We start from the raw sequence: 23,332 nt of genomic DNA on the forward strand, positions 1-23,332 counted from the left end.
TTGAAGTACAAAATCTCGTTTTAAAAATAGCAAAAAAATAATAAAGTAACCACAAATCTTTATCTTTGGAATAAAAGGAACAATCTATATTACACCAAAAAAATGTTCAAAATGTCTTTGTTGTTTAATAATCATCTGGCGGGAAACGGTTAAACAATGGTTAAAGTTAAACAATCTTTTATTTTTCTTAGGTTTTAAAGACATCACTTAAATTGTTTGAGAAAGAAATTTTTTGCTCTAGATATCCAATAGTTTAAGAAAAAAATCAAATAAATTGCAACAAAAATTGAAGAATTCAAAATTACAGCATCTGAAATACCTTCTGCATACAATTACACCAATCACGACAAGCCAAGTTGCTGGACATTGAGCAAAAAGCAAATTTTTGATTCAAAGACTTGAACAACATTTCAAATTTTTTAATAAAAAATTATAACAGCAAACATTTTTCAAACTGTATATGAAGTTGTAAAAATCAGTCTTTTAATAACTTTGAAATGGAAACTGATGTATTTGAAATGGATTGAATTTTTCATTCTACATTGCCAATCATATAGGTATGAAATTTAAAAAAATATGATCAAATCATAAAATCAAAGTATACAATTTTTTTAATGATTGATGAGTCAACCACTATAAGTTAAAATTCAACACTGATAGGTTCCCCTAATTTGATGAAAAACAGTTTCAACAATGTTTTTCATCAAATTAGGATCACCACAACTAACAAGCTTCAATCCTTAAAATCATGTTGATTTATGGTTACTCAAGGAAAAGCAAAACCACTGTAAACCATTACACATTATAATTATGATTACAAATAGTACAGAAAAAAGTAGCCAGAGTCTCAAGTCTTTCTAATTATTTGTAAGTGATAAAACTTAATAAGCAAATATAACTATAAAAAAGCAGTTTGAATATAAAAATTTCAATTAAAAATAAAACCTTGTTATCAGACCATCTCGTAAATTTTCACCGCACATATACTGTACAACAATTTCACAATTGGCATTAGGCCCACCACAAGAATGTTGGTTAGTCCACTCAATTGTCAGTTGTGATCCTTCATAATAATACAAATTTCCAACATTGTACCCACCACGTGCATTGTTTTGAGAGTCAAACAAACTACATATATTTTGATACATTAGAATAATTTTTATTCAAGTTAAAATTGATTATTTAATTACAATAAAATGAATAAATAATAATTACAGTAATATTAATAACACTTTTTCACAATGATATAACATGCTACAGTAAGACAACAACCAGATTACACCCAAATAATATTTAAATTAGTTACAAAATTCAAAACATTTTTTGAAAAATCTTTACCGATTTCCATTATCACGCTCTCTAACTGGCTCATCAAGTCGATCATTGCTTCCCCTAATTTAATAAAAAAAAACTAAATTTGTATTACAAACTAACACTGTCTTGTAATGTATAGTAATATAGGCAAATATTGTTTTATGATGTAGAGCTTAAAAAGCGACTAAATGATAATGTTTGTTAAACTATACAATTGTTATAATAATAAAATTGTTCAACAATGCAAATCTAAAACTTTTTGTATTGTAAACTAAAAAAAACCAAAAAAAAAAAAAATTAAATGGGTCAGATAGCACAAATGTGTTTGGTAGGCTACTATTACCAAATAGCATATATTTGCAAATAGTAGCGTACCAAACACATAGAAATTAAATAACAGATACAAAGCTACGTTGCATGTTTTTTATAAAAGCTTACAAAGTTGTAAGCTGACAGCTTACAAAGTTGAAAGCTTACAAAGTTGTAAGGCAATGTTGCTTTAATTTAATTTTTGTAAACAAAATATATAAACCAAGTTCTTGGTCTATATATTTTGTTTACAAAAATTAAATTAAAGCAATATCACCTTAGTTGGTGACCAAGTGACTTCAGTCATTAAAGAATAAATAGCAACCAAGCATGCATACTCAAATTTTACATTTTTTTCCTAATAATATTTGTTGTGACTTTGATAAATCTAAATTCAAGATTATAATATTAGGCAGATATTTAGATTAGTTTTATTGGAAACCTAGCTTTTTGGGTTTTTAGGGTTTTGGTAGTTTTTTGAAAAATCAGTAAAACTTTAAAATACTATAGCCTTGTTCATTCATGGATGTATAAGAGACATGTAAGTTGCTTGTACTTCTATGGTTCATTCATGGATTATTTGCAATTTAAAATAAAATCTTTACAAAATAGCATAGATTCGCGGGAAGAAAAAAATAAAACTATGAACTGATAACAATGAAAAGTTGCTTTTTATTAACAACAACAACAATAACAACAATATATTTTTCATATTTAAGATCTGAATTTGAATAAGATTTAGTAAGAACATCATCAACATAAGCTAGCTCTATTCTTAGTTCTTCATCAGCGGTTGTTCAGATGCATGTGTTGTATGAAGACTACTAATTAACTCTTGTAAATACAGGTTAAATGCTTTGCAAATATTTGACCTATTAACAGCGGTAATCATTGTGATTTTATCTCCAATGCCAAATTCTGAGTGGATCTGTTCTAGAACAGCTCCAAATAGGTATGACATCTTTTTAAGCATCAACATGCCAGTGCTCCTGATCTCCTCTTTTAGGCTGACTCTTTAACCCAGAGTTTCTGTGACACAAATGTATAACTAATGATGAGGTAACTAACAATCAGTTGAAGTTGCAACAAAATACTGTTTCTGTAACAGAGTGGTCAATTTTTGACGCATGACTATCTATATTACCTGCTATCATTCACCAATTTGCATCTTGCCTCTATAGCATTTTACGTTAAGTCTCAATCGGTTACAACTGGTAACAAGGTTACATTCTCTAACTATTAATTAAATATTAAGTAAATAAACTTGAAAATGCAGTAATTATCTGTTTACCATTGCCATAATGTTAAATATCTTTTATTTTATTTTTATTGTAAAATAGCTTCGTCTCAATTAGTTACTTTATCACCCAAAAAAATTAAGTCTCAATTCGCAACGTTACGTCTCAATTGTTTTCGTTTTTTTTTTAACTTTTTAGAGTGTAACCAATTGAGACGTAATGAAACGTAACTAAATCTAGATTTGGGACGTAACTTAAATACGTCTCATAGATTGACTTTTTTTAACGTTACGTTACATCTCAATTAGTTACCCGTTATATAAAAAAAAAAGACAGCGTAGAGTAAAAAATTTATATTTGTAACGTATTTTAACAACGTTTTAATTCTTAAATGTTTTACGCTAGGTTATGTCTTGGTTAGTTATACTTTTAAAGGTAATAAGAAGCTTATAAGGTAAAATAACTTACGGTACACAAGCAATCTAATTAGATTGCTTAAGTACCGTTAATTATCTTAACTTTTAAATGTACTTTTATTTTTAAAACATGAATACAACTTTTAAAGCTTTAAAAGATTTATTTACCTATAAGAACTCCTTTTTAAAAACTAACCCACAAGTGTGGGTAAATTTTTTTTTAAAAATTTCGTGTTATTGCGTTTTCAATAATCAAATGCGTAAATAATCAAATATATAAATAATATTATTGATAAAACAATTTTGTTAAATACCGTAACTCATGAGTTACAGTATTTAACAATGCGTTTGTCGAGAAATTCGCAGCTAAAAAATATATATATTTTAAAACTGATTAGAAAATAGATTCGTTTTAATTAGTTTTTAACTACGTCTCATATCTAGATTTTGTTACGTTGTTTTTTTTTTGGTCAATAATACAAGCGTTATACTTTACAAGTTTTTATAAACCCACAAGCAAAAATGTATATAAAATATTAATGTTTTTAATAATGTCGTCGAAAATGCACTCTATTAGCTGTAGCTAATTTATGTATATCATTATAAAAGTAATAAAAATAAAACACATACTGAAACTTTTTAGTCCCTGTGTTTTTTCTTTCCGTTTTCCTACAACGGGTTGCCTGTAAGGCAACTTTAGTTTGTAGGGTTTTTTTAAAGTTGCCTGTAAATTAATCGTTGAGTAGTATTGGTTTATGTGCTTGAATGTATTTACCCTTCCCCTACATCGGGTTGCTGTAAGGCGACTTTAGTTTGTAAGGGCATTTAGTTGTTTCAAAACAACTTTTGAGTAAAGAAGATCGTGTATGTGTGAGAAACGAGCGTTGAAGGAAAATATTCATTCGTTAAACCCTGTTTACGCTATAAATTAATCTTAAAATGGAAACATCGGAAAATAAAATAGACTTAAACGTCTTTAATAAAAGCTATGCCCAAGCTATGGCAACAAATTTTAACTCTAAATTGTCTAATGAATTTAGCACATTGAAAAGAACCCTGTTGTGTGAAATAACAGAAAATATAACTGAGCCTAATATTTTATTCGCTATTGAAAACACCAATTTAGATCACGATCTGGAAGGCTTGCAAATTATTCGTAAAGGGACAATGATCGAGATTGTCATGAAAACTGACAATTCGAAATCGTTGATCCTTGAAAATGGTCTTGTAATTAATGGTGTAATCCACCATTTTTATAATTCTACTCCTACAAGAAACCTTCGCAAACGAGTTGCAGGATCGGTAATGGGTTTGCCTCTCGAAAAATAATATTTACTTGTCGGTGTGGCTCTTGAGCAACTCGGATATGGAAAACATATACACACAAGAACAGTATATCGCAAAATGCCTAAAAACGGAACACCCTATTATACAGGGATACTAGTTGCCATGATGAATCAATTAAATAAACCAATACCAAGATCTTTAAAACTCTGTGGGTATAACGTCAGGATAATCTATACCGGATAAAACAAAGAAGATAACCTGAAACCAAAAGAAAATTTTATAGAAGTGACCGAAGATCCTAGAAAAAAAGTAACGGTAACAAATGAACCAGAAACATTGGAAGAAATACCTGAACCAACAATTAAATTTTTAAAAACACAAGAATCAGAAGCCTCTATGGTGATATGCCAAAACTCTCTCGAAAACCAAATTATAAACAACGATATCAACAACTTGAATAAAACAAAACCAAAGACACCCGATCAAACATTACAACCGCCTGAAATAAATTCTCAAACACAAGAAACAGGAAGAAAGTCACATGAAAGAAAGTCAAAGTTTTAACAACAATAATATTGAAAAAAAAATTGAATCTCACAACGACAACATCGTAAATGAAGCAAACATAACGCTAAAAGAAAAAGTAGAAGAACCAGAAAAAAAAAATTGAACTTCCCTCAGAATATCTTTGCTTAGATTATACTGAGAGGCATATTTACAACTTAAATTTATTCTACGGCTTCGATAAAACAAAATGCTCGGAAGATGAACTATTAATATTTAAGGCATACAAAAAAGCAAAATATGATCAGAGAAAATTCGAAAGACAAATAAAAAGAAACAAAGCAAATAAGATACCCGTCGGACAATCAATGAATTATATTAAAAGCAATACACAAATCCAAAATAACTCTTCATACAATCATAATGACTGGACTTAAAACTAATACAAAAAACAAAAGTAATACTTCAGAAATTAAAACTATAAAAATTATGTAAGAAAATAAAAAATATTGAAAATGCTAAAAAAAAAAAAAAATTCAAAAATTAATAAAACACAAAATAAAAAAAAACAAATAAATAAAAAATATATAGTATCCATAAGCTTTAAACTAAGATAACAAAACAAAGGTATAACATTAAAAATTTAAACTACAAAAATTAACAAAACAATTTTAAAAAATTTAATAAAAAAAAATAAATAAATAAGAAAAAATAAATAAATAAGAAAAAATAAAAAAAATAAAAATAATGGTATTCAAATAATAATATAACTTAAAAATAATTGAACATACCGATGACGAAAACGGACATTTTAATTATACCGTTGTGGAAAAAGATAACCACACTTTTATTTCAGCTAATATATACGCAAAATCCGGATCAAGTCAAGCTGACCAGTTCGAAAGGAAAAAATTATTTTCAAAAAAATAAAAATAAACAATTCCCATTTTATAATCCTTGGGGGCGATTTTAACATGGTTTTGAAAGAAATAAATTGGCACCCACAAATAAATCGAAAAAAATGTCTCTTAATCAAAGCCTTTAAAATATTATTAAAAGAGCTTAACGTAGAAGACACGTGGAGGAAATTTAACCCTTGCACAAAAGAATATATTTATAAATCCACCAATAACACCACATTCTCCCGCTTAGATCGCTTATATATTAGCAAACACATGCGACAATTAATAAACATAAAACACGAGCCGATGACATTTTCCGACCACCATAATTCAATATGCGCCACCATCACTCTTAAAAACTTAGATATTGGAAAAGAAATATGGATCTTAAACAATAAAATCTTAAATAACCAAAATTATAACGATAAACTAACAAAAATTATAAATTTAGCCAAACAAAAAATAAATCAGTCTGAAAATAAAACATCTGACTGGGATTCTCTTATCTGGAGCAGAGAAAATAATATCTAGAAATTAATAACAAAATTCTCATAAATTGAAATGCCCAGATATATTTTATGAAAACTTCTTTTTTAAATTTTCTTTTTCGTTTTAAATCCTTCAATTAAAACTTCTTTTTTAAATTTTCTTTTTCGTTTTAAATCCTTCAATTTATAATTTTTTTGCTTTTTCGTTTTCGTTTTTTATATAGTGGGTTTTTTTTATTCTTTAAACATGAGCCCCCTGGATGTCTGTCTTTATGTATTTTAATAGTGAAACAGTAGACCACCTTGTAATTTTATTTATCTACTACTGTAACATTATTAATACCTTTGCAAAGCAAACGCCCGAGGAGAATAAACTGCAATACAATGAAAGTTGAGGAAAAGTTCATATGAAGTGAACTTCATTCAAGTTTTTGTCGGCGTACATTAATTAGGTGACCTTGTTAACAGTACGTTTTTCACCTTCTACATCGTGTGCAATTCCTGCCTGCCTTCTCTATGCAATCATTCTAACACGCTTCTTCTGTCTTTTATTCTAAGATATCTTCGTTCTTCCCAAACTCACCTTACTCTCGGTCCGTAGAGAAGATTATGACTCTTCTTTTGGAGATGAACCAGTCTTTGCGGGTCTTGGTAATGTGGCCTCTATATGGCAATTAGCCGGAGGAGGATAAACCACAATACCAGTAATTAAAAAAACATCACAAATATAAATTGTTTTAAGTTACTTCACGTCTTTCTTTTAATTTAAATTATCTAATAAAGTGTAACCAATTCAGATGTTAAAAAAAAATTATGTTTGAGACGTATTTTAGTTACGTCTAATAACTAGGTTTAGTTACGTAACGTTACGTCTCATTTGGTGACACTTTCAAAAGTTAAAAAAAACAAAAAACAATTGAGACGTAACGTTGCAAATTTTGACTTTTTTTTTTCGTGACAATGTAACCAATTGAGACGAAGCTGTTTTACAATAAAAATAAAATAAAATATGATATTTAGCAATACGGCAATATTTATATACAAACATTTACTGCGTTAAAATTTAGAGAATGTAACCTTGTTACTAATTGTAACCGGTTGAGCCGTAACGTAACTTTAAACTGTCATAGTGGTATACCTCAATATTCCCTAGGTTCGAGAGAGAGGTAGTATATGCTGAAACCTGTGTAGGCTTTGACGCGCACAACAAACAAAAATATTTTGTCAGTAAATTTAACTTTTAAACGTTGCATTCAAATTTGGGCATTTTGATAACACCAATTTCAACAAATAGCATAACCGTTTTCTTATTAGTTTCTAAACAGACAGTCATTTCACTTATTGCGTTATGGATGTATAACGCAATAAGTGAAATGACTATATAGTATGCATTTTGTTGCATGGCTGGACTCTAACGTCAAAGGGTACCGATTTCGGTTTCGCAATATAGTGTGTATTATACTGAATATTATAATGAAGTTTAAATACTCTATTTTTTTTTTTTACTTTTTTGCCTGAAAAGTAACAAAAGTAAAGTAAAAAGAAGGTAAACATTCCGCGTAAAGAAGGTAAACATTCCGCGTAAAGAAGGTAAACATTCTGCGCTAAAAAAAAAACCTAGTTGTCTTTTATTACTATTACCTTTAATTCAATTATTGAGTGTTTAAAAATTAACAAATAGTTAAGGAACCCACAAATAAATGCTTTGCCCGCTACTATTTGCTTTTAACTTGCACTTTTTAATTATAGAATATTGAAAATTAATACAATTGCAATAATTTTTTTAATTTAATTTTTATTTCAAACAATGCGCTTGGATTTCAGTTGTCCTTGTGCTTTAAGTCATTTAATCTAAATAGATAAAACGGGCTGAGTACTTAATTTATTCTTCATATTGGAGAAAAAATTATTATTTATCAAGTTAAGAAATTAAAAATAATACTCATATCTAAATAATGTCTTGCCAAAAATTAAAAAAATGTAAATAATACTTGTTTCAATTAGTTTTCTTTATTAGGTTTTAAAAGAGTTACCCGGCTTTTCTGAGTGTAAAATTTAGAAAACAGTAAAAAGAATCAAGGTGGCGGATGACGTAAGAACGCATAAAGGACTTACATACAAACAGTTCATTTTAATAATATAGACACTGTTATTTTTATATAATAATGTTAAGTTACTAAAAAAAAAAATTTTTGTACACAAAGTATATATTTCCTAACAATTATAAGCATATTATTGTTTTCAATATTGATTAGTTTGCTGGGTTGGGCTTTAATTCTGTACATTTTTCATAAAACTATCAATGCTGAGTAATGTTCAATTATTTTTAAGGTATGGTAAAAAATAGATCATTATACAAAGTCTTTATACATGTAGATGATGGCACTTGCATTTTACGGTTAAAACATTTATAAAACAAATATATCTGAGTGTCTACACTCAGTGAGTTGCATATTTGTAAAATTAACACAGTTAATAAATGCAGAATGCAGCGCTGCATTCTGGACTAACTTAGGCGCCAAAAATTTGAAAAAAATTTTTTTTAGATATTTATGGTCCTATTTTACATTTTAACTTAAAAGTTATGTGGATCGTTGGTCAAAGTAAACAAAAAGCGTTAATTTTCTCAACATAAATTTCTTCGTCCATAAAGTACATACGCCAAAAATTTCAAAAAATTGACCCCTCCTCCTCCTTCAGTTGCCATGCATACTTTCAAGTCACCCCTTCCCCTTGAAATTTACGTACGTTTTTGAAGTACCTCCCCCCCTCTCTCTCTTTTCTCTTTATGAATTAAAAAGTTAAAATTTAAAAGGAAAAAAACATTATTTAAGAAGTTTAAATATTAGAGGTCGTTCATAAATTACACCGGGCAAGAGCAAAAAAAATCATCAAAAAAGTGGCCATTAGGGATTAACACAACGAGATTAGGATTAGGGATTAACATAACGAGATATGTATTCATTAATTGACCTTAAGGATTGGGACAGTTATTGTCATGATTATGAGTATTTCATAGGATGGGACACGTCCGCCAGCATAAAGAATTGACGTATGAATTGGTTTTAAAAGAACTTAAACGAAAAACAGAAGAAAGTAAAAGTCAGTTGATGTCTTTTTGGTCTAATGCTAAAACATCAAATATTCAATCTATTGCAATGAAGCCTCCTTTCATAAACGAAATATCAGATTAGAGACCAGGAGCTTTGTTAACATCTGATAAAGCAGACAAAATAGATTTTGAATCAATAAAATACCATCTACTTCTTTTAAATTTGATATTCAAAAAAGTCAAAAATCAAAATCGGAAGCACCAATTGGTCAGCCGACAAAATCTCATATTTTATTCTAATTTTATTCTCTCTGCAAACATTCTCACCAGTTTGTTGATTTTAAAAGTTTGTTTCTGTATGCCAATAAAAGCGCTTAAAGATCAACTACACAAATTTTTCGACAAGTCTTTTTTATTTCATTTTTTGCAAATGATCTTTTAAAAGATTGCAAAATAATACACTTCCCTGTCACCTTGATGTTCAGAGTTGAAAGTTTTCAATTTCTTATATTTTTTTTAGGTAAAATACTTTTCAAAAATTTATAATAGGGTGGTCCTTAAAGCAATAAAAAAATTTTTTTTTTGAAATGTTAAGCTCCCACCCTTTTAAAATGTTCCTTTGGGTAACAAGAGAACCTGCAAAAAATATTTATGCAATCAGACAGTGTTGTGAGGTCGCCCAGCTTGTCTTTTTATAGGGTATAGCAAACATGAACACCGATTACGATTATTCCGAAAAGAGTAATTGACTGAAGTGACAGTTCAACAGTATTCTTATTAGTGTTTGTAACTCATAGTTAATGTAATGGCAGTGTAGAGATATAGTATTACTAGTGTAGTGTGTTGTAATTGTTCAATGTTCAAAATCACCACAGTAATGACTAAATTAGCAGGCCTATAAGACAGTCTGTGCCTGCAGTGTTGACTTGAGGCAATCCGGGTAGCGACGTCGGTGATCGGCCACAACTTGCAGAAGGAATTAGAACTGGTCCTCATCATGGGTTATGAGTTTATTTAACTCCTGCACAAGGGCTACACCCTGTTCATTTGTGACCAGAAGTTTGTTCACAATTGTTGTGCTTTGCTTGTAATCCTCTCTGCCTTCCCATGTTTCGGGGTCCGCGCACAAGAAATCAGAACCAATGTGGAGACTGCTGAGAAGATCACGAGTGTTTGAAGTTACGAAGTCCTCTAAGTTGTGTTGCGATGACTCGCTGGCTTTTAGAATGATTCGTTTTGGACCAGGTTGAACAGATTGTTTGGACTGTAGTGCATCCACCATGTTTCGTTTTGTCTCGGATGAAACGTTTGGATCGAAAAAGGCAAGGCCCACTAAATATTCCGACAGATACCACAAGTGATGTTCAAGCTTCTTGCAAGTAGCTATGGCAATTTTTTCGTCAAACTGCCTGTAGCTGTAGAGATTCTGAAGCAGTTGAAGGTCATTACGAGGAGCGCTGGCAGCCAGTGGTGCAGAGAACCAGGCTTTCAGATATATGATGACTGTGAAGACGCACATCTTACGGAGGCCTTTCTCTTCAAATGCTGTGAGCTTAAATTGTGACCGGAACATCCAGACTTTGAGTGAGTATATAACTTTTGACATCCATCTAGCGTGATGCATGGCACCTGGTGCCATGAAGTTGATTCCACGTGCAGGATCAGGTGAACCTCCGAGGAAGATGATGGACAGCTGGAGGAGTTCACGATAGTCGTCTCGCACTGACTCACGGAGCAACTGGCTATGAGCAAACTCCAGTGTTTCCTGCTTCACTGCGTACGGAATTTCACCCAACTCTGAGCCTGTCTCATACTTTGTCTGATCCAAAACGGACCATTTCTGCTGAAATCTTTTAAAAAGCAGAACCTCTGGGGCAGACGAGGGGGTAAGGCTTGCTGTAAATGCAGCTCCGGCCAACAGCTCCATTATATGATGGCGACATGCCAAGTACAGCAAATCCTTGCCAAGTGCTCGCTCAATTTCAACACAGGCCCCAATGTGAATTCCAGTATTTGAGCTGGTTGTGTCGAAACACATTCCAATAACACGATCTTGGACTCTCCACTCTTGAAGTGCTTGGACTACCACTGACGCCTGATTTTTTCCTGTTCCACCAACCATCTTGCTTACCTTCAACAACTGACAGACACCAAAACCTGTAACTATTATTGGAAGGCGGTCAACATGATCGTTGCCACAAAGATCCTGCATTAACTTGCCATCCCAATGTACTGTCAACGGTACATCACTTGACAAATTGTTCTTCAAAGCTGCTGCAATTTCCGACCGATATCTCTCACGTCCACGCTTTATAGTGCTACGGTTTATACTGAGGTCGCTGATGTCATATCCCAAACTTTGAGCAGTTTCAGCAATGACGAAAGTGGCTTTCCTGTCGCTCATTTTGGTGCGATCTAATGCAGCAGCTAACTGAGGTGTTATTACTTTTTTCGTTGCTCTTATTTTTTTTTTGGTGGAGTACAGAACTTATGCGCACTGAATTCACCATCATCATCGATGCGGTGAAGACTACATCGATTCTTCACTGATGTAGTCTTTTTCATCCAACACTGCACTGGCTGAAGCCTGAGCCCATTGGTCCTTCGCTCGTTTTCTTCTAGCATTTTCCAGCTCAGTACGCTTTGCCTTCCGTTCTTCCTTGGCTACCAGTGCTGTGTCGATTGAGCCCATATAACCTCGTCAACCAGGTTCCCGCTGTGCGGCAAGAAACTCGAGATCTTCCTGGATTTTTATTATCGTGACAGCGTTAGCGTGAGCGATATCAAGGAGATCGTTCATTTTGCCACAAAATTGGGTTTCATTTGATGTATGCGACTCCGACTGGCGTGTTTTGTGCTTTTTCAGAGTTGACCATTCCTTATACAGTAGCTCCAACTTGGCAATGGCATGATCCTTCCGGCAAGTTGGAATACGAGCAATGTTCCAGACTTTTGTCACCTCTTCAATCACATACGATGATGCTTGGCGTGTTGTGAGTCCAAGATTGAGATGATGATGACAGAAAAGCCCTAGTGCTTCACCATTTGATGCAAGGCGGATGCTGGAAACTGCAGTAGTTGGTTCACCCTGGAGATATAGTGCCGACTTACTACGTGTTGTCATGTTTCGCCTACAAAGTGAAATAAAGAACAAATAAAGTTCACACAGTGCGATGGGACATGCGTTAGGCCCATAGGCTATTTCTTAAAATGATAAAATGGTCAATCGCTCATGAAATTCATATTAATTGTAGAAAGTGTTGAGTGATGCAAAATTAATAAGTAGTAAATTGCTTTCAATGCATAAAAAAAATTACAGCAATTGATTTTTTGCGCTGCCTACAAATACAACGAATGACGCAATACAATTTCAACTGGTCAAGGAGCAAAAAACAAAATAAAACGATAAATTTATACTCACTATTCCTGGTTTGAAGATTCCTCTGACTCCTTGTATTGTATTTACTTAGTTGAATTGCAGATAGTGAGGCGTTTCTATTGCATTAACTGGTAATTATCTCACAAAACACGCATTAATATTTTGAAAAATGACGTTTATGCTAAATGACGTCAACCAACATGCATCAAAGAATACTTATTACTTAATTAGTTGATGGTTGATATTACTAAACACCTGAATCGACCACAAGGTGAAAGTGTTGATTAGTTTCAATGTTTCATGAACAATTTTCATAAACTAATTTTTTTTTTAAATAAGCCAAAATAACATTTATAGAACATGCTTGGGCGACCTCTAAACATCAACCAAATGTATAAATATTTTTACACAAACATCTTATCATATAAACGAACAATTCTAGGGGGTGGGAGCACAACATTTCAACTTTTCATTTTTAAGGACCACCCTAATTTATAATCTCCAGTTTTCTCAAGCTTCTTAGATTAAAATGATTATCAAAAAAAATTACCCTGCTTATATTTGAGATAAGATGGGCCGATTATGCAGTTTTGTTACGTAAAATTTTTTATATTCAAGAAATAATAATGTTAAGAATTTTTGCATTTAAGCACAAACGTGTCTTCCTCACGATAATTATTACCCAACTATAATTGCGGTACAGCAACATAGGCACAACAACATGGGTATGTTAAAAACTATGACATTAAAAGTTTGAAAGAAAATCTCCAGGCCGGAAGTAGTCAAAACAATTGTTTTGAATATTTCCGACTATTTTTAACTTATTATTTATATTTATTATATCGCAAACAAAGCGTTTTGACTATCGCAAGCAAATCAAAAATTATGCGTTGTCATTAAAACTATTCCTAAATAACTAATAAACGTAACCAAGCATGTGAGACGTTACATTTATAAAAGCTTCAAACGGTTACTATGAGGTGCCAAATAAACTTGCAAGGCCGTTTATTTGGAACCAAAAATCAACAATATTTTTATCAAGCCTATTAAAACTTATTAAGTTTTTATTTTTAAATTTAAATTTCTTTTACTAATTTTTAAGTTACTTTAATAAAAAGAACTTTAAAGTTTCCAAAAAAAGATTTTAATTAGATCATCTTTTAAGGGCAAGTATACTTCCATCCTCCCAACCTGTGATTTCATTATATTCAAAAACATCCAGAAATTTATTTAAAAACATCTAGTTATTATTAAGTATTTTTATAAGTTAGAAAAACAAGCATTAACTTTAATTTTTTTTTTTTAATTCGTGCGTACGTACTTTTATATTCAACCCCTCCTACCACCCCATAAGCTTATGCAGATCCCACCCCTACCCTATAAGCGTACTTACTTTATGAACAACCCTTTCGTTACGTGATTAACTGTTATAACAAGTCCAGACTGGTTGAACGTAAGTTTGCTAAAAAGAAAAATCCCGGCTAGGTCAAAAAAATTTGTCAAGGCCGTCGAAAACAAATTCAGAAAAATCTGGTCCAATCAATGAGGAAGATAACCAAGGAGTTTTCTGTCAGTGAGAAAACGATTCGAGTGGTGGTGAAGCAGGAACTAAAGTCCAAGTTAAGCCAGGGTAAAAAAATACCTGCTTACTGACACTTTAAAAAGCCAAAAGACTTTGGCTGTTTAAAGAAAATTTGTAGCATTCTAAAAAAAAGCGTCCCAACAATACTGTTATTTGACGAGAAGTCGTTTACAGTTGACTATGTCACAAACAACCTAACAGACCACTACATATCAATCCAGGCACATAAGCAAGTTCCAGTAAAGGTCAGTTTTAAGTTTCAAACAAAGCACCCGGTATTAGTGATATTTTTTTTGTCTTGTTTCATCAGATTAATAAAAAAATTGATTCTGATATCTGCATAGACATCCTGAACACACATGTCAAGCCTTAGAACGAGACCAATTACTATCAGGATACCAAGTTGGTGTTCCAACAGGTTGGGACACTGTGTCACACCTTGAAGAAAACGCAGAAGTGGCTGAAACGAAACATTCCGAATCTCTTGCCCAAATACATCTAGTCCCCTAGTTCATCAGACCTGAATCCTTTTAACTACTCTAAATGGGTATATGTTGAGTCAAAGGCTTGTGCAAAAGCTTATAATAGTGTTGAAGATTTTAAGAAAAGCTGGGGCTAAATGCCAACCATTTTCATCTTGAACACCTGCAACAGTTTCTGGACCAGAGTTGAGTCCATGATTGAGACCAAAAGGGCCCATATCCCAGTTAAAAAAAAAGCTAGTCCCACAATGAGTTCCATTTGGTTTCAGTTTGGGATTTATAGAACCACATAAAACCCGTGTAAGACGCTTTTTTTTCAATGGAATTGAGTAATGTTGCCAAAACTTGTATCTTTCATTTAATAAAAGAATCAAATAAATTGGTTAATTGTTACTTGTTTTATTTCAGTTTTTAAAAGTTGTTGAAACTATTCCGGAAATTAGCGCCGCATACTTAAAATGTAACGCCACACACTTATAACGTAGCCCCGCACACTTATAACGTAGCCCCGCATACTTATAATGTAGCACCGCATACGGTATTTCCTGATATAGAACAACAAATTACAATAGAATAAAATTTAAAAACTACGAAATATTACTATTAAAAGAATTTTTTTTTTATCAAATTTATTATATAATTTAAATACATATAAATAGATAAAGATTTCATTTTAACATTAACTTTTACTTTTAGTATTAACTAATTCTTAAAGTAAAACAATGTCTTATAGCTAAATTATTTGTATTACTATATGAAAGTAATATTTAACCTCTCAATATATAAATTAATTATATAACATTTTATTAAAAATTACTAAAGTTTACTATAGTTCAATAATTTTGACTTATTGTTTTAAATATTGTAAAACAATAAGCCAAAAATATTGAACTTTGGTAAATTTAAAAAAATTTACTAAAGTTCATCAACTAATTGTTTTTTCAAAGAAATATAATAACACTATAGTGTTTTATGCAGTATACTGCATAAAACTATTTAAACATGACTAATGTTGTTGTTACAGCTAACGATGTATTAACCTATAATGATCTTGAAAATATGATTATTTAATTAAGTTTAAAAAATGACTTTGTTTTTCGAATGACTAATTCAAATATACTAGATGCGTGTTTATAGAGTAATAATGTGGTAGTGTGGTCAAAAATAACAACACTTTTAATTTTTAGATACAACCTCCCTAGACATTTTTAGACGTGAAAAAAATAAGACTGTTAATTTTTTTAAATATAAACTGTATAAAGTGTTATACTTATTATTTTTAATTAGGTGCTTCAACGCAGTTCTCCTTAGCATGGTTGGGGTCAAATACGTATTTGTATTTGGTAAAAAATAGGCTAAATTGACGTTTTTGTATTCGTATTGTATTTGATAAAAATTTTTCCAAAATATTTGTATTTGATTGAAATGTATTTACAGTTTGATAAACTAAGTTAACCAGTGTTTTTTAGGGAAATACCATGAGGTTCGTTGTTTGTTTTCTTCATTTTTAATTACAGCAATAACCAAATAATAAAATTTAAAAGAATCGTAAAACTCATAAATATTTTTACTTTATAAAAAATTACAAATTAATTATTCACTTTTCACGAAGTAATGATTTTTAATATTTGCTTATTGACTTTTAAATTTGCTTTAAATACGGGTCTTTACCAAACCTACCATTTCTTACATATCTATTCAACACCGATTATTTATATATCTATTCCTTATTTACTTTAATATTTTTTAGTAAAACAATTTATTCTAAAAAAAAATATTCAAGAGCAAAGAACTTAACATGTGCACATTTTCTGCGTACGTAGAACTTATAAAAGACTTAGGTTTGTTTCTACTACTAAATGCATTTCATTGATAGCTCAGTGGTTAAGTGCGCTGACATCAGTTTTGTTTTAGGGGGTTTAAGACCTCCCCTCAGCGTAATAAATTTTGAAATTTTTTTAATCTTGCTTATATATTTATAGCAAAAAAATAATAATATAGCAAAAAAGTTTCTAAAATTTAAAATAGAATTTTAAAGTTTTCTCATTTTATAGATATATTATACGCGATTATTCCATATATTGCCTGCGAACTCAACATTTGCTAACGACGTTTACACTTACAGACGTTTGTACCTAACGCTATACAAATGGAACGAAAAAGATGTTAGACCACTAAAACATAGTCATAAAGATAAAAGTTCATTCTTATGATTACGATTAAAAACTAAGAATAATATTAAACGCTAATCTAAAAGTAAAGCCACAAAAAGTTTAGCGCATTGACGTCGGTTTATGGCAAAATTAACGTCAATTAACGTTAATTATGCGTCATTAACCTTTATGCGTCAAGTTTCTTTTTGCATTTATCTTACACTTTTTGATCAAGTTTAATTATCTTGCATACAATTCCATAAAAATATATAAAACGTGTACAGATATATCATTTCACGGATAAGAGATCCTATTTATAACAATAGTAATTAATAAATAGTTTTGTCTTTATTAGAATATATCTCATAAAAATATATTCCATATATCTTAAATAGAAGGAGATTTTTTAAAAAATCTAATCAAAATCTTATTTCTAGTTTATTTTTCTAGTTTTTTAAAAATTGTGGCTTCAACAATTTTTGAAAAAGCCTCGTCTATCATTTTTAATTGGTTTAAAGATCGAATGATGTAATTTTAGCAACCAGAAATTATCAAGATAGAAGCAAATCTAATATTGAAGTCCACTTGAATGAGACAATATGTTTCGTTTTTTTTCAATCTTGTTTTTTCAATCTTCAATTTTTTTAAATATAATAACATACATACAAAAAATCAAAACAAACGCATTGTAACACTTAACTGACCTCCTTTCCCCCCCCCCCCCAATATTACGCAACAGTTTGGTATTCCCCCTCCCCCCTAAAGAGAGAGGGGGGTACAAAATTTTATAAAATACAAAACGATTTTAAATATAATAATGTCTATAACTTTCTGAGCTTTTTTGAGTTAATTAACTAGTACTTTTCAGCCTGTTCAATGTTTTTTTTTTCACCCAATAGCTCCGAGTAAAATTATCTCTAAGTATTTATAAACTAATTGATCTAAATTCGGACTTTGTCAGAGCTAATTTCATACAGTAAACATGCTCTGTGAAAAAAATTAATAAAATAAGAAATGCTGCCAATCAAATATTTAAGTTTTCTTATTTTTATAACTTTTTTCAAAATTTGATTTATTACGTTGATTCAAGAGCATTTTTGACAGCTCGAACCTTGTGTCCGTATCCAGAGTTTTTTCCGGAAAGGCAGTTGTACAAAACAAAGAAAATTGTAAACAAGGTTTTTGTGAATATATTAAGTTTGAAGATGCCAACGTTTGCAAAGACCCATGAAGAATGCAGAAAATCTGTTTGTGTCATTTGCATGAAAAAAGGTGACCAAGTGCTGACCGAAGACTACAAATCAAAAATTCTTCAACAAATCCAGAAAGATATCAATTTCAATGATGAGAGAGTGCCTTTAGCAACTTGTATTTCATTCCAATCTCAGATTGGAAAGCTTTGTGATGGGAAAACAACCGTTGTGGCAAAATTTTACCAATTTGAGACAATTTTAATCAAACCTGCAACTCGTTTTTCTTATGTTTGTGAGTGTTTACTCTGACAAATTGCCAAGCCCAAGGGAAAATAAAAGTATCTATTCAGCAAATTACAAGACTCAGAGCCCAAACTCCCACAGCAGGCTTCTCAAAGTGCTGAAAAACGTTGCACAAAGTGCTTGTCAATTATTGGACGTGGGCTTCCTCACAACTGCACTTTAGGAACTCACCATAAAAATCTAAGAAAAATTGCAGCTGCAGATCCCGTAATAGCAGGGCAAGTTGCATCAGCAGTTTCGGCTTCTAAAAGTGCCTCTCCAAATGGAACCATCAGGCTTAGTCAACCAAGTGGAAAGATATTGTCTATGAGAAGAGGTATGCTGTGCTGATTTGGTATTGTTAATTTAATTTAAAAAAACGTTTAAACTTGTCAATCAAATATTTTAATAAAGCTAAATAGGGAGAGGCAAAATTAAAGTAAATTAAAAATGCTCCTTCCATATTCTTAATTGATTCTAATTTAATTTACTTTAAAAATATTGTTATTATACTTTGTTCTAAATTAAATTATCAAATCTTTATCTAGTTTAATCACTTGATTGATTTTCAACTTTCTATTTTTTTTTGTTTAGGTCCATCATCAGCTCAGCAACTCCTTAAAGAACCTCTTACAACGGAAAGTAAGGTTCAAACACAGCAGAATACTGGACTGTCCAACAATGGAATGCAAAAACTTGGCTCAGCTCTGAATCAAATTATTCCTGTAAGATTGGTGGAGCCAAGTTTCCCTCTAAAGTTTGCTCAAGCAGGCCAAAATCTTCATGATCAGTTTATTGTCAGCAACATAACTCTGGCAGAAAATAAGGAATCATGCCAGGTGGTTCATTGCCAAAGTCTCAGCAGTCTCAGTGAAGCCTTTAAATCAGCTCAAAAATTAACAGAATCATCCATTTTGAAGTTGGGAATTGATGGAGGAGGCTCCTTTCTGAAATGGAGGAGGCTCCTTTCTGATGGAGGAGGCTCCTTTCTGATGGAGGAGGCTCCTTTCTGATGGAGGAGGCTTCTTTCACTCACATTGTTTTAGAGGAGGATGAAACGCCACTAAACAGCCCAGTTCAGAAAACTATCAAACTGATGTTTCAACTCTCAACCAAAGCAACAAATGTAAAGCAAAAAACCCTGATAGCACTTGCACAAAATACTTCAGACAGCTACCATAGTGTGAAGACAATTTTAAATCTCATTCAAGTTCAAGAAGAATGTCAGAAAGATTCTCTCATCATTTCTTGCGATCTCAACTGGCAAACATTTTATGTGGAATACAGTCTCACAGCAGCAAGCATCCATGTTGTTGGTGTGATGCCTCATCACCAAATCTCCAAAATCTGTGGCCACCTGAGAACTTTTGGTGAGATCAGAAGACACATTCCAAATTCATCAGAGCCGGAGGAGATTTGAGAAAATCAAAGGACTTCAAAAATGTTGTTCACTTGCCAATACTCGATTTTCCAGATGATAAGCTCGTCCTTAAGGCTATTCCACCCATGGAGCTTCATTTGCTACTTGGTGTGGTAAATCACTTGATCAAAACTCTTTGTGATCTTTAGCCCAAAGCCAAGGAATGGCCCTTATCACTTCACATTCCCATCCAGCCTTTCCATGGTGGTCATTTCAATAGGAATGACTGCATGAAGCTCTTGAGAGGTGTGACCAAACTCCAACTGATTTCAGAAAAGGAAAATTTTGCTCAAGCTCATGGCTTCATTCAAACACTAGCGCTATTCAAGGATATTGTGACTTCTTACTTTGGCCAGAATTTAGATCCTGACTACGAATCCAAGATTGCTCAACTCCAACAGAGCTACATTAAACTTCCAATTTCAGTTACACCTAAAGCGCATGCAGTATTTTTCCATGTGCCTCAATTTATCAAGACAAAAAAAATGGGACTGGTCTCTTCAGTGAGCAGGGAACAGAAGCCTTGCACTCGAATTTCAAGATTCATTGAGATAGTTACAAACAAGATTTTTCCCACCCTGATTATGCCAAGCATCTCCTGAAATGTGTAACTGAGTGTAATATCAAAAAAAATCTAAACTCTGCACTAGAAAGATTTTTTACATAGGTTATTTCAGAAAAAAAAGTTTGAAACATTTGCTTCTCCATGTGTCTTTCCTTAAAGAGTATTCTAATCAATTATCAGAAAGAAAATTGTTGTTTATCTTGTAAGTGAAGTCTTGTAGAAAATAAATGATTAAAATTAAAAGTCTCTATTTTTACAGATCTAGATATCATGTTTTATAAATAATTCACGAAAACAAATATTTTGGTCTTAAAAGCTATCCATAGCGTATATGAAACACTTTTGGATAAAAGCTTAAATGTCTAATAAGTCAGTTGGATATTAATGCAGAATTTTGAAATTACTCATTTTGTGCTACAATTAGTAAACACAATTACCACCTAAAAGGATTTTCATAGGGTATTTCATTGATATTAGGACCCCAAATCTACAAACCGTGAATGCAAAATATTATATATATAAAATATATAATACATAATAAAACATAATAATATATTATATATGTAAAAATATTATTTTATAAATATAATTTTATTTCAACTTGCAACGTTAGCGTGGTCGAGTGGATTCTACTAAACCAAGGTTTCGGGGTTCACCTCTCGGTGAAGAAATTTTTTCTTTTTTTAGTTTGTTCACAAAAGTTTGTTTTTTTTTGTTACTGCACAACTTTTGAGCACCAACTAAATAAAGTTCTGCACTTGGACCATATAAAATCAAAGCGCAGAAAGTGCCTTGCATATAGACTGTTACAGCCGTAACAGACCGTTAACAAGCTGTAACTACTCCGTTAACGGAGTGTACACATTAACTAAGTAAGATTTAGGCGTAGTTAATTTTATAATCAACATGTAGATAACTGAGGGTTTTGGTTTGATTAGACTCCCTTTTAATTAAAAGAAAGTCTTCTATAGATTTAATAAAAAAAAAAAATGTTGCGTCACAAAATCGAGACCCCCTCCTCCCCCTCGTAACAAATGGTCACAAAATCGCCTACCCCCCCCCCCCCCCACACACACACACACTCACACTAAAGCGTGACGTAAGACGTAGTTTGTGGACAGCCCCTAAGTGGTTTTTATAAACAATATACATAAACAAATCGCATATTTGTTTATATATATATTGTTTATATAGGGATGTTTATTAAAAAACGATTTATATGTTTCTTTGCAAACACCAATATACCATACCTAAAATTTTTAAGTGCACTGAACTGCAATTACTTTTAATTTTTTTGGTATTGTGGCTTTTGTTAAGAGCTTTTAAATTTTGCGTCAAATTTTCTCATTTCAACATATTAGTTGTATCATACATACTGCAGCCGTTTTTCAAAAGGCCTTAAGGTAAAAAAAATCAATTTTGACTTTTTTACAAAATAAGCAAGTTTAGATGTCTACAAACGTTATGATACATAGTTTCAAAGAGTTCTGAAAAAAATCATAAAAATCATTAGTTTCAAAAAACGTTTTACAAAGAGTTTTTCCAAATAATTTTTTTTTAATGGCGTTTTTCTCGAAATGCGTAATAAGCATATTACAGGGTTATTCCATAATTAAAACCACATTTAAAATATATATAAACTTAAAAAAATTGCCTAAGTATGACACAAGAAAGAAAGACCCTAATTGAAATTAATAACAAAACGATTAAAAATGTTAAAAGATATTTAGATCTTGAAAAATCTAATAAAGAATTTCAGGAATTAACCAACTTATGTAGGATAAGTTGGTTAATTCCTGATTGCTGTTTAAGTAAATTAATTTAAAAAATTATGATGGCTTAACAGATAAAGAAATATTAGGTGCCAAAAGAGGGCCGAAATTTAAGGATAACAGTATAATAAAAAATGAAATAGCCACATATTTAAATAATGACAGTAGTTATGTGCAGCAAGAAATTGTAAAAATTTAAATAATATTGGAATCAATCGCTCCAAAAGTTATGTAAGTAAAATTTTTTTAAAAATGGGATATACTAGAAAGAGGCTAACTAAAGTACCAATTGAAAGAAGTTCTCCGAGAATTTTAGACGCCAGGCAATTATTTGCAAGAGAATTAGCAAACTATAATTATGACCATTTAGTATTTTTAGATGAAACAGGTTTTAACCTGCACACCACTACTAATTATGGATATTCATTGGTAAATCAAAAAGCATATGTTACTGTCCCAGCCTGCAAAGGTGTAAATATTAGCTTGATGATGGTTATTAATATTAATGGAATAGTTTCTTATGAGTTAAGTGATGTTACTTATAATTCAGAAAGAATTAAAAAATTTATTACACAAAATCTTATTCCATATTTCAGAAGCAATTACGTTCTTATCATGGATAATTGTAAATTTCATCACAGCAGAGATGTGTTGAGATTATTAAATGAAAATCGGATTATATTCAAGTTTTTACCTGCTTTTTCTCCCCAATTGAATCCCATAGAGGAAGTTTTTGGTGAAGTAAAAACAATTTATAAGAGAATGAAACCATTGGCAAAAACAAGAAGCACGATAAAAGAGCGCGTTTGCTATCTACTAGACACCCGATCAGGTAGTTTTGCTAATTTTTACGAGCATCTTAGGCAATATTTATTGTTGGCGTTGTCTAGAAATTCTTTCATTTAAAAATAAATATTGAACTTTAAATTTGTGGAAAATATTTTTTATAATTTTTCATAATTTATTTGTTATATTAAATAAAGTATTTATAATC

The 23,332-nt window shown here is 31.3% G+C and overlaps 1 protein-coding gene across 1 annotated transcript in view; it reads right to left on the reverse strand.

The window, feature by feature from the left end:
- The window catches only part of LOC100212564 (protein DD3-3), a 78,975-nt gene that overhangs the window by 50,814 nt on the left and 4,829 nt on the right, over positions 1 to 23,332 (reverse strand). The window contains exons 2-3 of the mRNA XM_065818248.1: positions 1,339 to 1,392; positions 946 to 1,128 (exon numbers count right to left, since the gene is read on the reverse strand). Of these exons, the coding sequence (XP_065674320.1) occupies positions 946 to 1,128; positions 1,339 to 1,392 (237 nt within the window). The remainder of the gene's footprint in view (positions 1 to 945; positions 1,129 to 1,338; positions 1,393 to 23,332) is intronic.

Source organism: Hydra vulgaris, chromosome 14 (genome assembly GCF_038396675.1).
Source record: "Hydra vulgaris chromosome 14, alternate assembly HydraT2T_AEP".
NCBI classification, from domain to species: domain Eukaryota; kingdom Metazoa; phylum Cnidaria; class Hydrozoa; order Anthoathecata; family Hydridae; genus Hydra; species Hydra vulgaris.